At 40.9% G+C, this 23,926-nt stretch overlaps 1 protein-coding gene across 5 annotated transcripts in view; it reads right to left on the bottom strand.

The window, feature by feature from the left end:
• Positions 1-23,926, bottom strand: part of MAPRE2 (microtubule associated protein RP/EB family member 2) — a 167,074-nt gene that overhangs the window by 64,687 nt on the left and 78,461 nt on the right. For all 5 annotated transcript variants that reach the window (XM_058692359.1, XM_058692358.1, XM_058692361.1 and 2 more), the window contains one exon: positions 3,387-3,514. In XM_058692359.1, coding sequence (XP_058548342.1) covers positions 3,387-3,507 — 121 coding nt within the window. In that variant the 5' untranslated portion in view covers positions 3,508-3,514. The remainder of the gene's footprint in view (positions 1-3,386; positions 3,515-23,926) is intronic.

The following is a 23,926-nucleotide window of genomic DNA, read 5'->3' on the forward strand; positions in this document are numbered from 1 at the left end:
AAAAAATGCCAAAGGAGGACTGCCAGAATTAGAGCATAAGTCTTTGGTAAAAAGAAATAATTTTATTGAATAAGAAAAAAAAATCAGTTTAAATACATGAAATTATTTTTTTTTAATGTTTGTTTATTTTTGAGAGAGAGAGATAGAGAGAGACAGAACGCAAGCAGGGGAGGGGCAGAGAGAGAGAGAGGGAGACACAGAATCTGAAGCAGGCTCCAGGTTCTGAGCTGTCAGCACAGAGCCCGACGGTGGGGCTCAAACCCACAAATAGCGAGATCATGACCTGAGCCCAAGAGGGCGCTTAACTGAGCCACCCAGGTGCCCCATAAATACGTGAACTTAATTTATATTTTACCACAGCATACTAAAATACAATCACACATAGACAACTGAAGTAATCAAAATAAAAGTTGAAGAGAAAAATACCATCCAAGAATTTGATTACTTTTAAGTATGATGAGGAGAAATCACTTAGGTCACCAGTATTTGTTTGTTCTTGTCCTAATAGCACTGTCCTAGCTGTCTTCAATGTCTTCTAGAACAATGAAGGGTATAAATAAATAAATAGAAAGACAGCATCTTCCTGCTAAATGCCACTGCTGAAGAATCAGAGACTAAATTATGAATGAGGAAACCGTGCCCGATAGATTTTGGATATTTTAACTTCATTTTTAGTGGTTTGGGGTTTCTCTAAAATGTACTGCAAGCCCTTGGCTACAGCACAGAAGTACTTGGGGTGCTTGTTAAAATGCAGATTTTAGGCTTCACATCTGGAGATCCTGGTTTGCCAGGTCAAGGGTCCTAAGAATCTGCATTTTTAAGCAGCCCCACAGGAGATACATGCATATGGTCCACAGTTTGAGGCAACTACTGCCTAAAATAAGAGACCTCTTCTGTACCCTACGGATTAACATGATTTAAGCAAACACAACAAAACAAACAAACAAACAAACAAACACACGTGACCCTCTGTAGTACAGAGATTATAGTAAAACCTGTTTCAGAGCAGAAAGGAACCTTTAAATCTACTTTATTCTTCTGAACAAATCATCAGCCTTGTAACCTTAGGTAGCCAGGGAGTCCTCTTAATGACAATTATCTGTTCGGTAGGGAGCCAAATGGTTTCCACAGGTGTGCCATCAACTCACGCTTGATAGCAATGTAGCTACAAATGGTTGCAAAATGCATACCAGTGCTTGAAGATAACTGTAGAAGAATCTTTCCAAAATTCTGCTTAAAATTTTGTTGAATTCGCCTTACTACAAATCTGAAAGATCTGCAGAGAAACTACATATATTACTCAAACATCTATTACATCTATTACGACTCTATCTAAAAATCCTAAATGGCCCCTCATTGCATTTGCTAGCAAAACCTCTCCGTGGTCATCAGAGAGAAAGCTGTTAGGGGGCTCCTTTACTACCTAACTCCTTCCTTCTGGCCTCTTTTCTATATAACCAACCCCGTTCCCCTTATCCACATGTGCATACACCCACTTTGAGAGTAAGACACATTCCTGTCTTTGCCCCTAGCAGTTGCAAACTGATTTTCATTCCCCCTAAAAGGAGCATTTCTGAGGCAACAGTTATGTGCCAGGTGCTGTGGAGAAACGAACTCCAAGCAATTACGAGGCTGAAGGGATCTGGGTTAGTAACAAGGGAACGAACCGCTAACGACAGTTTTTCCCCAGCAAGTCAAAACTAAAACACCGGAGTGCTCCAGAATGCACAGCAAGAAGAGTGCCATCAAATCTGAGTGGAGATCTGCAGCTGAGTTAGATGCAACAGGGGTTGTTTCTGACTGTGGCTGTGGGAGTCATTTCAACAGGCCAACAATATATACCTCGCACGTTCTCACAGTCCAAGCCAGCTTTTCTTAGCTTGTGCTCAAGGGCAAAGAACTGGCTGGTGAGCATCCATTATCGACCTCACAAATCATAGGACTTGTTTGAGGCCTGGGCACAGAGAGGGGGAGTGAGGTAATGCGTAGGTTCCAGCCAACCTCACTGTCCTCCTCGGGGGACAAATGATCACGGGAGAAGAGGTGTCAATAGTAGTGAAAGACTGTCCTCTGGTCTGTTCTCAAATCTTGACCTGGAGAAAGGAGAATATATTCCCTGGGAGGCGTTGGACTCAGGCTTATCTGAGGGTGACCACTGGGGGCTTTCCAAATTCTGGCTACACTTCATGAAATCCTTTTACACATGACCCCCTAGGAAAGACAGGAGAAGGTCTTTCTGTTGCACAGACAGCACTACGGCAGCTAAACCTGCTAACTCCCTTGTATCTGTTATGCCTTGTGGAATTTCACATGAACACAGTTCAGGAATATTTTCTAACACCATTTTTATGTCAGAGCCAGGGAGGAAATCTCTTACCTGTAAGTTCACATGTAGAATACACTTCCTATTTCCAAAGGAAGACTATTTCTTTGATAAACATTCCAAGAATGAATTACTTTATCAGTGGCACGTTTTTGTAACATGCTCCTGCTTTATCATCGATGTTAAATCTTAATTACTTTTCTCTTAAACTCAACATGTACTCCCCACAGACCTACTTTATACCAAGCATGGTGCCACCTTAGGCATCTGACAAAGAATAAAACACAGTCCTGTCCTCAAGGACTCCAGGTTCCTTCAGAGGAGTGGGAGCTGGACCTTCTGGCACAGTGTGGTTAAGTGTTACTCTGGAAGAGTGGGCACCGTGTTTTGGGGGAATCTGGGAAATCCTTCCGAGGGACAACAACTGAGTTGGATTTTAAAGTGTCGATGAGATTTTAGCATGAATGAAAAGAAGAAGAAAGACTTTCTCAGCAAAAGAAGCATGAAAACAAGTTATGGGATGCAAAAGGCCATCTGTAGGGAACAAAGAGTATTTTGTGGGACTGAGGCACCGGGGGAGGGGGAGCAGGCAGGATGGGGGGCACATAGATGTTGAAACTGAGGAGACAGGAAGCAGCAAGAACAGAAAGGACTTTATCAGCCATGCAAAACAATGAATTTTATCCTATAGGAAGGACAACATGGTGTCCAGAAGGTTTTTAAAGAAGGGGTTATAAGACCCAACTTGTGTTTTAGGAACGCAAGAGTGGTGGCTGATGGGATGAGAGATAAGAGCCTATAAATCCAATTACAAGGCATTACAGAAACCGTTCATAATATGCATTGGGACGCCTCTATGCTCTTAGATGCCCGTTATTATTCCCCCCTCCGACACACACACATTTTTTAGTTATATCTGAGTTTTGTCTCTTTAATTATGTATCAATACTGATAATTCTTTTTTCCCCACCCAAGATGTATCATCTGCGGTTCATAAACTAATATTCCAGATGATAGCAGTAAACATTTAGGTAAATACAGGCTTAATAAAATAATCTCTTACCTGAACAAAGCTGTTCCACTTTTGTGTAGTTTAAAGATACTATGTCATTAACCCATGCGATGATGTCATGTCTGCTCATAGTCTCTTGGGTTATCGAGGTAGAATACACATTGACCGCCATTCCCCAACTAGAAAAAGACAAGGAAAAAATTAACTCCGGAACATAAAAGATACCCATTTCAAGGTCAGGAACCCTGGTCCAGACTCTAAAATGTCTGCTTTGGCTGAGTCTTTTCTCTTCTTTCTCTCTCTTCTACATATTTGTTATGATACCATTAAATTTCATGTGTTGTTCATGCAGTATTATCCCACACCTCCCCACCCCCCGCCCCGGACTCCCATGTTTTTTAGGTTCTGAGATACCGATTTTTCTGATGTAATTTAAAGTCTCATTTTCATCCTTAAGTCTATGTGTGGTATTAAAAAGGTCCCTAACCGTGTGCACTACAGTCCCCTTTATCTTGTACACAACTTCACTGTACTTTCATTACAAGCACCTGCAAACAGTGCCTCCTCCTGCACTCCTCTTTGGGGATGTAAATGGGAGCTCCACTGTATCCAGTTGGTCAGGCTAAAAACACAACACCCATTCTTGCCTCCTCCGTCTCCCTCACCACCACATCCAATCCACCAGCAAATTCTACTGGCTCTACCTTCCAAGTATTTTCAAACTTCGGTCAATGCTCACCTGATGTTTGGCAATAGTCTTTTCACTGGCCTCCCAACTTGCACCCTTGCCTCCTCACCACGTGTTCTCAACACAGCAGCCAGAGCTATCCTACTGGCAAAAATCAGATGCTTTCTCTTAATTTAAAACCTTCCAGGGGCGCCTGGGTGGCGCAGTCGGTTAGGCGTCCGACTTCAGCCAGGTCACGATCTCGCGGTCCGTGAGTTCGAGCCCCGCGTCAGGCTCTGGGCTGATGGCTCGGAGCCTGGAGCCTGTTTCTGATTCTGTGTCTCCCTCTCTCTCTGCCCCTCCCCCGTTCATGCTCTGTCTCTCTCTGTCCCAAAAATAAATAAAAAATGTTGAAAAAAAAAAATTTAAAAAAAAAAAAAAAAAAAAAAAAAAAAAAAAAAAAAAACCTTCCAGGCGCTCCTGGGTGGCTCAGTCAATTGAGTGTCCAACACTTGATTTTTGGCTCAGGTCATGATCCCAGGGTCATGGGACTGAGTCCTGCATCAGGCTCCTTGCTGAGCATGAAGCCTGCTAAAGATTTTCTCTCTCCCTCTCTCTGTCCTCTCCCCTGCTTGTGTGCTCTCTAAAAAAAATAAATAAATAAAAAATCCTCCACTGGTTGCTCATCTCAGAGCACAATCTGAAGTTCTTACCAAGCTTTACAAGGCTTTCTACATTCTGCTCCCAGTCACTGTCCCTCACTCCACTCCATCCAGACCAGCCTTGTGACTCTGGCTTGGACTCTCCTCACTTCCTCCTCAAGGCTTTTGCATTTGCTGTGGCTGCAGCCAGGACCATTCCCCAGTTTTGAAGTGCACTCTCCCTCATTTCTTTGAAGCTCCCCTCAATGCCACTTCATTAAGGGGCGTCATCATTATCTCCTATTCTTTTTCTCTATTCGCAGACACAGGACAGAAGCTCCATGGGGACAGGGATTTTGTCCATTTTATTCTTTGTATACCCCTGGTGCCTAGTCCAGTTCAGACAGAGTAGGCTTTCGATAAAATTGCTGAATGCAGGCATGTGCTCCCCGACTCCCCCCATCCCATGTAAGATAAGCAGGGCAGTAGGTTAGCTACAAACTTACTTTTTTAAATCAGCTTTAGAGAAAACCCACTTCAGAAACAGGCTTCATATAGGTTTCATTAGAAAAAAATTCTCACCTAGCATTCTCTCTCTCTCAAAGCTTTGGACAAAGCCTTTACAAAAAGTATAAAAACATTTGAATAATTTGAAAGACATGTACTGCCTAACTGCATAGATCTCCCCTTTATGAAACTGGGAAAGAAGACTAATGTTAATATATTTCTCTGACCATTTCATGATACCGATTTCCCCAACTTTTCATCAGAGTGGCATATACAGAAAAGGTTTTGTTCAAAATATTTTGTTATCTATAGTTTTGTGTCATTGGTTTTTACAGCTGTTCACAAGAAAATTCAATTGAAGTAGAGACTTTTCCCATATACCCACCCTCTGTCCCCCCACACACAGCCTCCCCTACTATCAACATCCCACACCAGCTGGTACCTTTATTACAATCAACGAACCTACACTGATACATCATTATCACCCAAAGTCCATAGTTTACATTAGGGTTCACTCTTGGTGTCCTATATTTTATGGGTTTTCACACATATATGACATGTAACCACTATTGTAGTGTTGCACGGAGTAGTTTAGGGAAACACAACACCCATCTAAAAATCCTCTGCTCCGCTGATTCATAACTTCCTCCCACCAATCCCTGACAGTCACTGATCTTTTTACTGTTTCCATGGTTTTCCCTTTCCCAGAATATCATACAGTTGGAATCATACACAGCATGTAGCCTTTTCAGATTGGCTTCTTTCACTTAGTGATGTGCGTTTAAGGCTCCTTCACGTCTTTTCATGGCCTGACAGCTCATCTCTTTTGAGCTCTGTTACACTGTGTGAAGGCACCACTCACTCACTGAAGGTCATCTTGGTTGCTTTCAAATTTTGGCAATTATGAATAAAGCTGCTACAGACATCCATGTGCAGGCTTCTGTTTGGAAATAAGTTTTCAATTCATTTGGATAAATACCAAAAAGCCCTACTGATGGAATATATGATAAGAATGTTTACTTTGATAAGAAATTGCTAAAATGTCTTCCAAAGTGGCTGTGCCCATTTTGCATTCCCACCAGCCATCAATGAGAGTTCCTGTTGATCCACATTCCCACCAGCATTTGGTGCTGTCAGTGTTTTAAATTTTTTTTTTTTTAACGTTTATTTATTATTGAGAGACAGAGACACAGAGCGTGAGCAGGGGAGGGGTAGAGATGGGGGGAGACACAGAATCTGAAGCAGGCTCCAGGCTCTGTGATGTCAGCACGATGTGGGGCTTGAACCCATGAACCGTGAGATCATGACCTGAGACCAAGTGGGTCGCCTAACCAACTGAGCCACCCAGGCGCCCCTGTCAGTGTTTTAGATTTCGGCATTCTAACAGCTGTACTCTAGTAAAAGAATTTTAATGTTTAAACCTGGTTGAAACCTTGTGATTTTACTAGTTCTGTGCAACATATTAACACTTGACATAATTTTATGCAAAATGTGTGCATAAACTTTCATTTTGAAAAATTTTATATATATAAATCCTATTTTGAAAGTTTTTGAACATATGAAAGTAGACAGAACAGAATAACAAACCAGTTGTCTTCACTTCTTGGCTTCAACAATTACTAATATTGGCCAATCCTACTCCATTTAAGCTACAGTCAATACTCTCCATCCCAAAGCCTACCCTCCATTCCCCAAGCCAGTCTATTTTGAAGTAAATACCAAGCTTATCATTTTGTGTACAAGTATTTCAGTATGTGTCTCTAAAAGATAAGGACATTTGAAAAAACTTCAAATAGCATTATCACATCTAAAAGTAAAAATAATTTCTTAATATCAAATACGCATTATCTTATAATTTCTTCTCCATTTCTAACATATACATGTAAACATATATGTAAATATAAACATATAAACATATAAATATAAATAAAAAAATATATATATATACATAGTTGAAGGAAGTGGGTTGTCTTGTACAGTTTCCACAATCTGGATTTTGCTCACTGCATGCCATTCTATAAATGGGTCATTTGATCTAGAGGCCAGATATGATTCAAGTTCTAATTGGGGGTTTGGAGGCAGGACTACTTACTTGCAGTGTTTGAACTTCCATCAGGAGGCACATAATGTCTGACTCCTTTTGGGATATTGTTAACCATTAATGATATTTGTTTAGAGACTTCAAAGTGATATTCTGTCACTCATTTTTGATTTACTACCTAGCATAATTCTACAAAGAGAAATTTCCCCTCTGAGGTACTGGTCATATTAACAAATGATTCGCTTTATTGACCATTTTTTTCAAAACAACGAGGTAGTTCTCTAATAGTCTCCCAACATGACTAATGAGGTTTTTAATTCTGAAGTATAATTAGGAACTCCTAGCAAGTAGGTTTCAATCCACGTTTCAACCCACCACAGTTTATGTCTTTACTGATGTGTAAGCTTGTAAGAACTTATTCAAGCTGGTTTCTGAGTTCTGCTGACAAAGTCCTGGGAGTCTCTGATAACTTCTTTGCTTTCTGGGATGGCAAAATGTACCAGGCCCAACTTGGACATTTCTCACCTTAGGCCTAAAACCAGGAATTTCTCCAAGCGTTCCTTCTTTCTTTAGTCACAAAAGGTAGAGATAAATATTTTTAAGCACGGCGATATATGACAGAAAAATCTCGTTTTACACAAAAATCTTTGAATTTATAAAAGGCTTCTATTTGGAGTGCTTATTAAGCCTACAGCAATAAAGATCTGCTTTCTACTTGCAGTGCGAAAGATTTTATTTTTAAATAAAAATATTCATCCATCCCCAGAAGCACCCTTATCTCTAAAATTCTCTTCCCCTGAAGACCTAAAACAAAAAACAAAACCTCACGATACTGGCATTTCAGATAATGTGACCATTGTTACTACTTTTATACAACATATGAAAGGTTTTTGAGTTTCTGGTTAATAACGTGTGTTGTTTTAGTCTATCATTTATTACACAAAACCATTTGCTTTTAATACCTAGTCAACTTTGTATGACTATGTAAATTATGTAAAATCTCAGTAGAGATAATTCAAAATTTAGAACATTTTGAACTGCTTAATTTTCTTTTACAGGTATAACTTTTGGCAGTTGATGTATGTTTCTGATGACTTCTTCTTTAGGCAGTACTGCAAAGCTTTTGCTTTACCATGCAATGTATTGTTGCAGGGTGAGGCATCGGGGTCCAGAATTGTGCTAGGTGACATCTAGCCAAATTGGGACAATATTTTTGGTCCAGATGATTTAAAAACAACCAACCACAAAGCAGGAGCAATACTGTCAGGTCTGTGTTTTAGACAGATAATCTATATACAAGTGAGTAGAGACGTTCTGTGGTTTCCTAACAGAAATGTGCAACAAAGGAACAGGTAGCCATGAGAAGAGGGAAGCAGGTCATTCATTTGCTAGAAGTTCTGTCAATGAATCACATCTCCTCTGGGTGTTTCTTGATAACATTCACCTAAGGGGAACAATCTTTCATATCTAAATAAACAATCTTTCATATCTACAAAAGCAAGTAAAATTGGGAAGACCAGACAAACAATGAAATAGCACCTGATTTTTGCTTCAGAAAAACTGTTAATCAGTTACTAGACTCACCACTCTAGCCTCTGCCACATCCCCTCTCTAACCAACACAGCTGCAGTCCCCAGAATCAACTCACCCCACCCCCAACAGTGACAGTAAGAGCAACCGGCACTAGGGGACCTGTGGGAAAAGCAGAATGGAGGGCAGACCAAGAGTGAGGGTGAGGGAAGGAAAGTTAAGTTTTCCTTCTTTCCTTCTTCCTTTTTTTTTTTTTAAAGTAAGCTCTACACCCAGTGTGGGGCTTGAACTCATGATCCCAAGATCAAGTGTCACATGCTCTACCGACTCAGAAAGCCAGAAGCTTCTATTAGGTTTTCTAAAATAAAACAACGACAATGCATCAAATAAATAGATTTCCATACCTACTTCAAACTAATAGCCATGGAACCATACAGATAATTTCTATTTACAATCCATGCTGAGTAGAATATTTTTATCTACCTTCCTCCAAATGTCACCAAGATAGTCACAATTCATTTCACTTTGTGGTTGTCTTTTGCTCCCTTTATTAGTTCTCATCTCAAGGTGCAAAGCCTTCTGATTTTTGAGGCAGAGTGCTGGGTCCAGGCCCCCTCTCCGCAGAAGGGCTGGTGCTCTTCCTAACCCCTAGGAAGTGAGGTGGTTCCAAAATACAAAAAGAATTCCATTCCTGCTTTGCCATCCATGCTTTGCTCTTCCCAATTCCTTCAGCTCCCACTTTTCCTACAGGTGCAACTTCAACATATTCAAGCCTAATTTATTCAGGTGACCACACAGGTCACGGAAGGAAACTGATCTTCCAAGTATTAAACTCAGGGCTGGTGAGAGTGTATTTACTGGTCTTAGCTTTTCTGTGGACACATTCTAAAATCCTAAGATTTCATTATAATTTTTTCACTGTCAATCTAGATTACAATACACAAGTACCAGCTCCTGATTATTCAGAAATGTTTGGATAACACGAGGAATTTTTCTATTATTTTTAAATGATTTCATGCTCCCATTTTGATCCTTGAAAGAATCCTATGAGGAAAGCAGGGCAGGAATTATAGTCTTCCCTGACAAATGTGGATACCCAGTCTTTCTGAAGGTAGGAGTTAAAATAATTCATATAAGACACTGATGAATGAAATTGAAAAAGATCCCGACAAATGGAGAGATATTCTTGGACTGGAAGAATATTGTTAAGATGCCCATACTACCCAAAGCAATCTACAGGTTCAATGCAATTCCAATGGCATTTTTTACAGAACTAGAACATAAAAAATTGTATGGATGCACACAAGACCCCAAATAGCCAAAGCAATCTTGAGAAAGAGGAATAAAGCCCAAGGTCTCATGCCCCCTGGTTTCAAACTATATCGCAAAGCTATATTAATCCAAACAGAATAGTAATGGTATAAAAACAGACACATACGGGCCCCTGGGTGGCTCAGTTGGTTGGGCGTTCGACTTTGGCTCAGGTCCTGATCTCACAGGTTGTGAGTTTGAGCCCCACAGTGGGCTCGCTGCTATCAGCACAGAGCCCACTTAGGATCGATCCTCTGCTCATGCTCTCTCAAAAATAAACATTAAACAAAATTTTTTAGGGGTCTGGGTGATTCAGTTGGTTAAGTGTCTGACTTTGGCCCAGGTCATGATCTCGTGGTTTGTGAGTTTGAGCCCCACCTCGGGCTCCATGCTGAGAGCTTGGAGCCTGGAGCCTGCTTCGGATTCTGTGTCTCCAACTCTCTGCCCCTCCCCCACTTGTGCTGTGTCTCTATCAAAAATAAATAAAGTGTAAAAAAATTTTTTTTTTAATTTTTTTAAAAAAGATACATAAAGCAATGGAACAGAATAGGGAGCCCAGAAATAAACCTACACATATATGTATGATCAATTAATTTAAGACAAAAGAGGTAAGACTATACAACAGGGAAAGACCATCTCTTCTATGAATGGTGATGGGAAAACTGGACAGCTACTTGCAAATGAAACTGGACCACTACCTTACCCATATACAAAAATTAACTTACAATGGATTACAAAGTTGAATATGGGGATGTGAAACCATAAAGCTCCTAGAAGAAAACAGGTGGTAAGCTTGTTGGTCTTAATGTTTTTTTTCAGATCTGACTCCAAAGACAAGGACCACAAAAGCAATGATAGCTGAGTGTAACTACATAAAACTAAAAAGCTTCTGCACGACAAAGCAAACCATCAACAAAATGAGAAGGCAATCTACTGAATGGGAGAAGACATTTGTAAATGAATTAAGCAATAAGGGGTTAATATCCAAAATATATCAAGAACTTCTACAACTAAGTAACAACAAACTAATCCAAATAAAAAATGGGCAGAGGAACTGAATAGACATTCCTTCTCCAAGGCATACAGATGACCAACAGGCACACGAAAAGGTACTCCACCTTTTTGATGATGCCCACCATAAATTGTCAGGGAAATGAAAATCAAAACCACAATAAGATATCACTGCACGCCAGGGCACCTGGGTGGCTCAGTCGGTTTAGCGTCGGACTTCAGCTCAGGTCATGATCTCGCAATTTGTGAGTTTCGGCCCCATGTCGGGCTCTGTGCCAACAGCTCAGAGCCCGGAGCCTGCTTTGGATTCTATGTCTCCCTCTCTCTGCCCTCCCCCATTCGTGCTCTCTCCCTCTCTCAAAAATAAACAAAAACATTAAAAACATTTTTTTAAAAAGGTATCACTGCACACCTGTTAGAATGGCCAGCGTCATAAAGACAAGAAATAACAAGTGTTGATGAAGACGTGGAGAAAAGGGATCCACACACAGTGTTGGTGGGCATCAACTGGCGCAGCCACCATGGAAAATAGTATGGAGTTCCTCAAAAAATTAAAAATAGAACTATCATATGATCCAGCAATTCCACTTCTGGGTGGTTAGCCAAAGAATACAAAAACACTAATTTGAAAAGACACATGCACCCCTATGTTCACTGCAACATTACTTATAATAGCCCAGACATGGAACAATCTAAGTGTCCATGAATCTTAACGATGTGATGATACACACATACACGCACACACCAGAGCTACTCAGCCACAAAAAAGGAAATCTTGTCGTTTGTGACAACATGGATGGACTATGAGAGTTTCACACTAAGTCAGACAGAAAAGACAAACGATTTCACTTATAAGAATGATTGACAAATGATTTCACGTCTAAGAAAACAAAACCCAGACTCATAGAGTGAACACAGTGATAACTGCTACATGGGAAAGAGGGGGTGCCTGTGAAATGGGTCAAGGGGGTCAGGAGGTACACATTTCCAGTTATAAGTCCTGGGGATGTAATATATGGCATGGGGAATACAGTTAATAATACTGTACTAATTCTACACAGTGACAGATAGTACCTAGACTTCCAACTGACCCAGCCAGGCACCCCTCAAAATACTAATTTTAAAGTTTACTAATTTCCGAAGACTCAGTCAAGAAATATAAATGGCTAAGAAAGGTAAGTAATACCAAATTCTACAAAATAAAGAGAATACACCGTGCAAGGTTTATTCTGTTTGGATCGTCAGCATGTCTTTTACACAGAAACAACAGTTTATTCTTCCATAACCTGCAATCTGGTCTCTGGGCCAGAAACACTTCTCTTTGTGCCATCCGTGCAGAAAAGGAAGCCCTCTACTTTGTGGCTTTCAGTCAGATTTTTAACCAGATCACTGTGTGTTTAAAACCTAGTAAGTACAGCACCACTGAAAGTAGACAGAAGACAATTCTGAAGCACGATGGTCTTTGGGACACCATATTTTGACTGGCATTTAAATTTTAAAATGAACTCGCATTCACTGTTCCTACTTAAAAATAAACCAATAACCACAATATATTAATACACGGTTTTCATGATATTTGGAGGGTCTTTCTGCAAAGCTGGCTATAAATCTATTTTGCAATCAGGAGAAAGAAAAACACAGAAAAACAGAAATCCCTGTGTACCTCCAGCACACAAAGTCACAGTTCTGACTTGCCCATGGAGAGTGCCTTCAGAAAAAGGACAGCCTCAGGCCGGGGCCAATGTGTTGATTTTGTCTCTGTATTCAACACGTGGTGGTGGGCAGGGCACAAAGAAGTACAGCCAGTCCATGCTTTGCAGCGGTTATCCAGCCATATAAATTAGAAAGTGCATTTCTGCTTACTGAAACAAAAGGAATTTTATGGGACAGACTTGAGTTAGCCTACTGAGCAAAGCCTGGATAAAGACTTGGCAAGCCCCACACCATGGAAATCAAAGCATGAATTTTATCACCTTACCAGTTATGGGCCCTTAAACCCATTACAAAATATCCTACAATTTTGTTGTCCAAGAATAAATTTGGCAAGGTTTGTGAATTATTGCAGAGGAGCGTCTCTCTAAATTTTGACAAATACAGAAGATGTCCTCTAGCATCATGTGTGGCCCTTAAGTGAAATTATTTCTTCCATAATTCATTTTCTCTCTGGGCCCCAACCTAACCCTTACAAATAAATCACAGCCATACGTGGGGGGTGGGGGTGGGAGGCAGCGAGTTTTCCTCATTTCCTCCCTTCACACATGGACCGATCACTCCCTTTTGAAGGAAATAGTGTTTCTTTGGGCAAGGCTCAGGATAAGCCAGGTGTCCCAGGATCCTGGCTCTGGTCCTGTTTTGGATGTGCGGCTATAAGGAGAGGAGTCTGAGAAATTAATTTTGGAAAGGAAGCATGTGGAACTTATTTTGATTTTGATTTCTTCCCCCTACAACTAACGTCTGAGTCTGCCAGGCTTCCCAAGTTTAGACACGACCATCTGCAGAAGAACAGCCCTCTCTAAGTGGTTGACTACTGTAGTCTGCTGCTCTGGTAAGGAGGCTCCGTTTGGCTTAGATTGAACCCAAACCCATTCTGAAGCGGAACCATTAAAGCACCTTCCTGACATAAGTTACCTTCTTCATGCCACTGCCTACAGGAGTCTGAATGCAACTGGAAACTTCACATGCGATATAAAAGGTTCTGAAAATTCAACCCACTCTATGCCAATACATTCCATTCACACATTTTATACTGACATCTGACAGCTATACCCATATTGGTGACCGTCTGTCTTCTCTCTCATAACAATCTCTATTTGCAACACGCTCCCCCATCACTGGGAGAATATACCTCTACCAGTCTAGGCTAAACACATGCAATGCACCCTTCACCCGGTTTCGCATAAGTGAAAACAAAGAGCAGCCTGGGAAAGAGGTACAAAGAATAATGGGGGTTTTTCTTTCACCTGAGAAACTTACTTTAGTTTGAGCACATAAGGATTCCTGAAGCCCTGATAATAATCCATAACCCAAGTGGTTTCCTCAATGACATTTAAAGATTTCACTGCTTCACAGGAAGCCATGTCCCGCTGACCAGGTATTAATGTTCATTTCAAAGTGTCTCAGAAGTCGTTTGTACCATGTCTCCATACGTGCCAAGGTGGAAGAAGCACCAGGGAGCCATAAGAACACCTTTTGTTTACCAATCATTGGACTTACACATGGTCCAGGTCAAGGCCTCACTTTTAGTTCTTGTCTCACATGATGGGTGGGTCTACTCTGCCTTCAGTTTTTAAGGTTTGTCAAGGTTGGCCTGTTCCTACTACCAGGTAAAGAAAGGGTGGGGGTGGGGGTATGTAACTTCAAACACACTTGCAAACATAGCTTTTGATTCAGAAGTAATTTTGTGTCCTTTTAACAGAAATGGCCATTTTGCAAATACTTCAAAGGATTCACAAATACCATAAACGTTTACAAAGAGATTTAGCCAATCGTTAGCTCTATTTCCTTCTCTTACAAGTGGCATCATTCTAAAATAACCTATAAATATTTTGAAAACATGAAGCCCAAGGAAGAAACCCCAAGTTTTCTTCCAAGACCACTTCTGCATTAGAATCTGTGTTATCAACTCAATCTGAGGGGAAAAAGAGATTCAGTTCCACAGCAGACACTTAAATCAGGGAGTTTTCGTTTGAAAAGCCTTGTATCAACACGACACGATTCTGCCTGAGTGCCTCCTTCCTGGCTCCCTCTCTAACAAAAGGCGGATGTGAAATCTCCCGTGGCTGTCCCTCATAATGAACTGGGCATCAGCAGGGAGTGACGTGTAAATGTGTCCCCTGAACCAGAAACTTCCCTGCTTTTCAGCTGTGCATAATTCATTCTCTAGATTCAATACCATGAGGAGTAGGATTTAAACATTCCACCAAGGAAAGACTATCTCCAGATAATTCTCAATTCATCACTTTCTCTTTACTTGTGACCTGAAATGTGGGGGCAGGGACACACTATTTGTATGAGGAGGGAGATCAGGACCTAGTGAAGCTAGAGTCAAAGAGGGTATCTCTGAAAGACAAACCTTGACAAGATGAAATCTCCCTGGAGAGACATCAGAGAAACCATATTGAGTTTCATTTAAAATTGGGTATTAGAGCTTCCATTTAACTTGTGGAGTAACTGACGGATGCATGAATTGTAGGGCTGGGATGAGAATTTAAGAGGTCATTTATTGTCTTCAGGTAATAATAACACACTTAAGCCGCTGTGGGCAGATGTGCATCTGTTTTATTTTTACGGGGCTCTGTGACTGTTATGGGATTAGACACACAACACAAGACTAACTCCTCCAGGCAAGGACCCTCCCTGGAGAGCTCCACCAGCCTGAGGAGCAGAGCTGAGCGCAGTACTGACCCCAGACAAGGACGACAGAAACACCAGGACATGGCCACAATGATAAAACACACATATTCTGTTAAAACGGATACTGCGATGTATTTTCTCAAGATTAGGCTATTCACCACGTAGAGCCGGTGAAGAAAACCAATGAAAGGAAAACTTTACTATTAAGCTGCTTGGAGAAACATGAGTTTTATCAGAGGCCGGAGTTGCCTGCTTGTTATTCCAGGCTTTTCTAGGCAGCCCCCCGCAATTATTAATGTGTTCTTCGGTATCAGTCATCACTCAATGATAATGCTTTTAATGTGTGCACAAAGTTTCACTTAGTCTGACACTCTGAAGTCTTAACTCTAGCTAATAACTGCCACCTCTCAGTAAATATGAACAGAAAATACTCTTTTCTTTCATGATGCTCCTATCTTTTACAATTAACTGTTACTTTTAAAAACAGATTCAATTTGCTCTTGCCGTATCACCACCGTGTATCCCAAGTACAATTTTTTTCTGAAAGAGAGAATGCTCCAGGGCATGTGTATGAGTGGAGGGGGAGAGGGGGAGAGGGGGAGAGGGAGGGGGAGGGGGGGAGAGGGAGGGGGAGGGGGGGAGGGGGGAGGGGGAGGGGGGAGAGGGGAGAGGGGAGAGGGGAGAGGGGAGAGGGGAGAGGGAGATGGAATGAATATATATTTTTTTAAACATTTATTTACTTTTGAGAGAGAGACAGAGTGTGAGCAAGGCAAGGGCAGAAAGAGGGAGACACAGAATCTGAAGCAGGCTCCAGGCTCTGAGCTGTCAGCACAGAGCCTGATGTGGCGCTTGAACTCACGGACCACGAGATCATGACCTGAGCCGAAGTCTACGCTTAACCAACAGAGCCACCCAGGTGCCCCAAGAGAGAATGAATATCTTAAGCAGACTCCACACCCAGCGCAAAGGCTGATGCAGGGCTCAATCCTATGACCCTGGGATCATGACCTGAGCCAAAATCAGGAGTCAGACACCTAACTGACTTAGCCACCCAGGTGTCCCCCAAGTACCTTTTTTAAAAAAATAGAATGATTAAGGGGCACTTGGGTGGCTCAGTTGGTTAAGGGTCTGACTTCGGCGTAGGTCATGATCTCATGGGTTCATGAGTTTGAGCCCTGTGTCGGGCTCTGTGTTGACAGCTTGGAGCCTGGAGCCTGCTTTGGATTCTGTGTCTCCTTCTCTCTCTGCCCCTCTCCCCCGCTCACACTCTCTCTGTCGAAATAAACATTAAAAAAAATTTAAAAATAGAATGATTAAAAGATTTCTCCAATCACCTGTGAAAGGAGTTTCTATAACTAGCCTTGAAAATCCACCTCCATTTTGACAGCCATGTCATTACCTGCCTGAACCCCATTAGATACTATTCAGTAGGTGCCTGACTTAGCCTGAGTGCCCACAATATTCTAAGTAGACAAAACAAATAAATACGACTTTCAAAACAGCATATATATGTTTTGATGTTTTTAAACTTGGAATTAATGAGTCAATAGTTATAGCCTTGAAATGACTTGGAAACTTGGCTTTTATCCCAAGAATGAAGAAATTTTTGAATTCTAAAACAGTTCTTGGTGGCATGTGTGATGTTCACCGATATGAAACTCAGCTGCATATAACAAAAGAGTAAAAGGCCACGGCCTTACACACACACACACACACACACACACACACACACCAGGCATACATTTCTTCTTATGGTCAGAAGTGCAGCTGATTATAGCTGATTCTATTTGCCTAAATGTCCATCTGTTTCAAACAGTGGGTGGCTTGGTCCATGCTCTGAAAATAATTTCAATGACCCAGAGCTCATTCCCATGCCACAGCGCTTGGCTGGTTTCCTCAGGGCACCAACTTTTGCTCAGTGCTCCCCCTTACCCCCGCCCCCAACTTGGCTCCCAGTCCATCCACTCGTTCTTGACCATATGCCTTCTGTTTATTTTCCCAGCCCTACTTGGCCCTGTTCCCTCTCACCCTGACCTTAGCTCTCTCCCATGATCCAAGTCATTGCCAGTCAGGTCCCAAGTGCCCCTACCACTCCCCCCAGCATAACCCCAGGCCAACCCTTTAGGGCATGGGTGAAGCACCCACCATGGAGGACGATCATGCTCAGTCATTAATCCATCATGCATACAATTAGGTGCATAAGATATACCAAAGAGTATGTGATGGATATGCCAACACTAGGCAAAGTTGTGTGTTAGGTAAATTGTTTTCTTTGGTACTGTCCATCTCCCCCCTTCCAGATTCCTAGCTACTGTGTGCTCTTGGTAGTGCTGACCCCTCCTCAGGTACTTAGCACTTTCAGCTGTCTGCCTTCTCTAAACCTTATGCTAAGAAAAAAGCAAATGAGGGATGATAGCTTCAAGGACAAACCTTCAAGACCTTAGGCAAAGGAAGAGGTCTCTCCCAGCACTTAGCATCTGCATCTCGTGCTTCAGATTCAGCTCAAATCTAACTCCTAAGCAAGCCCTCCCTGACCACCCTCTCTCTGAAGGGGCTTCCTCCAAGTATTCCCACATCACACTGTTCTTGTCTTTGTGCTACTAACTCAGTCTGTCATGATCTCATCTGTTTGTTGTCTGTCCACTACCTCCTGCCCCCACAATGTAAGCTCTGCAAAGGCAGATCCTTTATAGAATGTATTTTGTTTACTACTGTATCTCCTTTGTCTAAAGTAGGCACATAGTGGGGGCACAACAAAAAGTAAATGCCCAATGAATGTATGTGTGGGAGAGTTTCGTGGGGAGGGGAAATTCACAGGGTACCTAAAATCATACCTCGTAAGGCAGAGTATGTGAGATAATTAGGAGGGAATGCATTAGGGTTGATCAGATTCAAGGCCTCAGTGTTCTAGGTCTAAAAAAGAAAGAATCATGCAGAGAAATGTGCCATCTTTCAGGTCTCCAACATGCATATGAAAAGCTCAGTAGCTGTACTGCAGCTTCACTGAGCGCACTGATCTAGGAAGCAGGGGCATTGGCTTCTAGGAGCCGGGTTCGTAAACTTGGGACACATGTGCCTCGTCTCTTCAGATGTCTTTTTCTTCACCGGCGTGTGTAACACACATTTTCTCCTTTCGTCTGCACAGCAGTGCTACGGGATAGCTACTGCTCTCATGCCATGAGGTAGGAAAAGACGCACAGACTCTGGTCTAGTGACCTGTCCACTCACCGCTGAGTGGAAGGACAGGGATTTGGAGCCAGGGCAGGTTCTAGGATTCTTGATTCTCTCAACAAAGCCCCTTTCTACTCTGTCATTAGAGTAAGTGGGACGTAAAAAGAACTCCAAACGGCATACAACTGTGTTCTTCAATAAAACCATTTTTCCTTTTTATAGCTCTACCAAGGCCTCCTTGTACATTTTCACTTTAACCAAGTGAGTTTTCCTGAAGAAGAGCCCAAAATGTAGAGATTTGGGTGACTACTTAGTTTATTACCGGGAACAATTTTTGGCTCAAAAACCTGCCAGCTGTAACATATAAATATGCTATGCTAATATTTTAGGAATCACCATATTTTGCATTTCTGGTTACTACTTATCTCAGACTCAACTATCTCAATATGCTTTTGTATTAGTTTAGTCAAAATGGATAGAGAGCACGTACATTACCACTTACAATTTTTTCCCAACCCTAATAAAAAACATCAGTGTCTTGACTACATGTTTAGAGAAATCTATTTGAAAAAATACATCTCTTGGTATTTCACTCTTAGAGGCTGGTGCCTATCCAAAGCTCTTTATTATGGTAAAATTCATTTTTAAACTCATGAGAACATTTTGAAATGGAAATGGAAAGTGAAATACCAATAAAATTAAGAGTAAAAGGATGAGGGATGTGCACGCCAGTGTTAAAATATATTCTGGTAAATCTGACTTCAAAGTGGCTAATGTACCTCCATCTCCCTCCAGCCCTGTTCATGCGGTTTAGTCTTAATTCTTCTCATAGTAGACTCTGACACAGACCAAAATGGCCAATTGGCAAAACAGTATAACATTAAACTTCATAAATATTACATAAATGTGACAAGGTACTGATGAACTTCTCCATCAAACCCATGCCCCGCCCCAGAGAACATCCTGTGAATTACATACAAGATGGCTGCACATTAGGAGAACAGGAAATGTAAATTTCAGTTATTTAAGCTAAGATTAGTAACGTTCAGCCAAATGGGTGTTTCAATAGGGAAATGCTATCAAAATCAGGCACACACTTTTGTCACCAGTTCACCAGGCCATCGTTCCCAAAACTTCCTTTCCCAGGTAAAAGGATTCACAGTTTGTTCAGAGAATGGATTTCTTCCCATCTCCCCGAATTCTACCCTAGAATCACAGTTCATCCTTCTCTCCTGTCCCTAGTTACTCGTTTGGGCAACCAGATACCAATCCTATCTTCCATGATACTGGAGTAGAAGAGGTGTTTGTTATTTGTTTTGCATTTATTTTTGAGAGAGAGAGAGAGAGAGAGATAGAGAGAGAGAGAATATGAATCCAAAGCAGGCTCCAAGCTGTCAGCACTGAGCTCGATGTGGGGCTCGAACTCACCAACTGTGAGATCATGACCTGAGCTCAAGTTGGACGCTCAACTGACTGAGCCAACTAGGTGCCCCTTGTTTTGCTTTTAAATCAATGAACTCATTTGCCATTTACTCACTATAATGAAGAGGCTAACAGACTTTTGTATCAGATGTACCCAACAAAAATCAGTTTACACACACACCTTGCAATACCCCTTCACTCTATTGCTTTCTTACAGATCAAAAGTTAACACACTTCATGCATCAGTGTGTTAATGCTATAATTCCCCAAGAGAAGTGCAGATACTGAGCATTTGAGTCAAGAGTGGATAAAACTTGTGCCATGTCCAAGCTGAAAAAGGTACAGCAACAACAGGAGCAGATTCATGGTAAAACCCTCAGGTTTGGTAAAGAGTGGAAGCACAGAAGTTTCTTGAAGTCTCCTTTCCTTTTTTTTTTTTTTTTTTTTTAAATGTTTATTTTTTAGAGAGCACAAGCAGGGGAGGCACAGAGAGGGGGACAGAGGATCTGAAGTGGGCTCCACGCTGGCAGCAGGAGCCTGATGTGGGCTCAAACTCACAAACCGAGAGATTATGACCTCAGCTGAAGTCAGATGCTCAAACGACTGAGCCACCCAGGTGCCTCTGAAGCCTGAAGCCTCCTTTTTCTTATTCGCACTTTTTCAGTCTGAGGATTTACAGGAGCAAATGACAAAATTTAATATACTGTTGTCATTTAACAAATGTGGGGGATCATGGTCTCTATAGAGTTTAGAATGTTTTGTTAAACTTGAGAAAACTACAGAAAGAAAAAAAAAAAAAACCAAGCAATTCACGAGCATTCAGCATAATTAAGGGAAAGCAAATTACTTAAGAGAAGCCCATATGAACGTTTTGACTAAATAACTAGAGCTATTACTGTAGACAAAGTCTGAAGAATAAGAAGAGTTGGTGGATAAAGTTAGTTCTAGAATAGATGTTGTATGTTAGGAGTTTCCCAGTATTTGAGCCAATGTAACGAATGAAATTTGGTCAAGTGCATCCCCATCTTGTCCCCATGCCTAGTTTCTGGGTTTAGTTTCTAGAATTAATTTGACTTAGAGACTTTAAAACATTTAAGAAATTAAATTTGAATTCAACAATTGAGCATACTTTTTTTTTTTTTTTTTTTTTTTTTTTTTGCCTCTCCAGACTTAAACACCTGATATTACGCTGGTTGACCCAATGTCTTCAAGACGTAGCTTACATTATTTCAGTTTTGGCTACTGATAGTATACTAAACATAATAAACCTAATACCATAAAATATTGACTCATATATGTATTTGTGTGTGTATATATGCTATGAAAGAGTCTTAAGATTAAGTGTTGTCGTTGGATTAGACAAAGTAAAACTCAAAATGGGACATTAGTAAAAAACAAAAACATTTTTTTTTTCAAATTTGAGAGAAAGAGGGACAGCACAAGCAGGAGAGGGGCAGAGAGAGAGAGGGAGAGAGAATACCAAGCAGGCTTTGAGCTGTCAGCACAGAGCCTGGCATAAACCTCGATCTCATGAACCATGAGATCAAGAGTTAGATGCTTAACTGAGCCACCCAGGTACCCCCAAAAAACTCATTTTTTTTAAAGGTAGATGTCAAAAGTGTTACTTTAAAAAATGTTTTTTATATTAAGTCAATATTTTTTCACTATAGAAAAAGTAGAAATGAAATTAAAGATGTCTTTTACCTTTTATAGGAGTGTGTGGGGTATGTGTATGAATTTTATATGCACTTATTAAAATGGGTATGTATACACACACACACACACACACACACACACGGTTGAACAGTGACCCTCCAGAATTCACATCCACTTGAAACTTTACTATATGATCTTATTAGGAAACAGTCATGGCATATGTAATTAGTTGGAAGTTATACTAAGAAGGCCATGTGGAAACAAAGACACACACACACAGGGAAGGAGGTCATGGAATAACAGAGGCAGAGATTGGAGTGAGGTAGCTACAAGCTTCGGAGGGAGCACAGCCCTTCCAACACCTTCATTTCAGGATTGTAGTCTTCACAACTTTGAGGGAATAAATTTCAACCCGCCCAGTTTGTGGTAATAGGTTACAGCAGCCCTGGGAATCAATACAGTCCACACACACTTTTGTACTGATCGACTTGCTCCTCTTAACGTATTGTGAAAGCTGTTGTATCTTCTTCATGTGCAATATGTGTGCTACATTTCATTGTATAGGTGTACCACAATGTACTGGCTTCCAGAATTTTTATGGTAGCCTGTTTAATTCCAAGAACTTGTAGTTTGGTCATTTCCTCTTTTGGCAGTTTATTATTTCAAGACATCAGAACTGGTGGTCACTTAAATGCTAATAATGACCAAATCATTGTTGGCTCACATAAAAAGACAAGGACGTTCTTTCATGTTCCAGAATTCTTCAGGTGATTTTTGGCAGAGGTTCAGGTGTCTGCTAGTTAGAGTCCTTTAAGCCAAATGGACATTACTGGTTCTGGGCTCCCGTGTTAACAGGAAAGGAAACAAGCAATCATCTTATAAAAAAAAAAAAAAAAAAAAAAAAAAGTCATGTCCTTGGCCATCGTAAACTAAGGGAATCACAGGACGTCCCGTCTAATGGTATTTGGCTTCCTTTCACGGAACAAGCTCAATTAAAGCAAAAAGAACACACTCAATTCTCAAGTGATATCTGAGTGGCTGTGACCTGCTCTGTCCCAACTAGACCACAGAAAATAATCATCCATAACCTAGATTGCAAGATTACTGCTATCATGGAAGCAGCAACTCATCTGGAATTTGGCCTGAAGGTTTTGCAAGAAGATGAATAAACGACAGAGGAAATAAGTTAAGCTCACAAAATGTACTAGGAGACCTAGGGCATTTGTGAAGTCATAAGATATTTTATAATATCTTTAGATTTTGAAACATATGTGGTTACGAAAATTTGGCCCTTAGCTGCGAAGATTCTGGAAGCTAAGCATCCCCACTCTTCTCAAAAATCACAAGGTCCCTCAGTTGATCCTTTCAGGTAAACCAAAGATTTTACTGGACATTTGCTTCCCAGTTTCTCAATTCTACTTAAGGCAATTTCTCCTTGGGGGTTTAGAGAAGTCTGGAGTAAAACTAACAACACCAAAGCTTCCAAATTAAGAGAATGCATCGAGGAAGAACTGCGGGATGTTTGCCTCTGAGTTAAAAAAAAAAAAAAAAAGAAAAAGAAAAAAGAAAATGGAGGGCATCTTATGCTTAAATACCCTGATTTTTAAAAGTATGAAAATTGTTCTTTGCTACCTTTAAAAGAGAAAACATTTCTACACACATTTTCCTCAAACACAGGAGTGGAAAAGTTGATCCAACATCAAGGGGACACTCAATACAAAGAAAAAAGTATCTACATAATTACTGGGTTCTTCTCCACAGAAAAAAACATCCCCTAGCTATCCAGATGCCAAGGAAAACCTAGCTCTTAAATTTAACTCACTCATATGCAACTTTTAAAGTGGGTGTAGTAGTCGTTCTGCCCACCCCCCGAAGTAGAAGAATGATCCTGTTACCTTACTTTTTAAAAGTCTATTTTAATAGAGTCTGTTATTACATACCTACAGAGAGCTGGACCTAACTGCTAGAAAAGGCACTGTAGACAAAGACCAGGTAGATCAACTCTTCTTTTTTCTTGAGGAGTTTGTATGCAGGTGAAGAACACAAGACCTGTATCCATTAAAATCTAAGACAAGACTATATTACAATATCTATAATACATTTTTATAATCCCCTTAACAACAAGAAGATAAAACACCTCATTTTAAAAAACAGGCAACTGATTTAAGCCGACGCTTCACTAAAGATACGCAAAAAGGCAAATAAGCACACAAAAAGACAGCTAGTATCATTCATCTCCAGGAAAATGTCAATTAAAATCTCCATGAGATACCTCTACACA

The sequence above is a fragment of the Neofelis nebulosa genome, chromosome 11 (genome assembly GCF_028018385.1).
Source record: "Neofelis nebulosa isolate mNeoNeb1 chromosome 11, mNeoNeb1.pri, whole genome shotgun sequence".
In the NCBI taxonomy this organism is placed as follows: domain Eukaryota; kingdom Metazoa; phylum Chordata; class Mammalia; order Carnivora; family Felidae; genus Neofelis; species Neofelis nebulosa.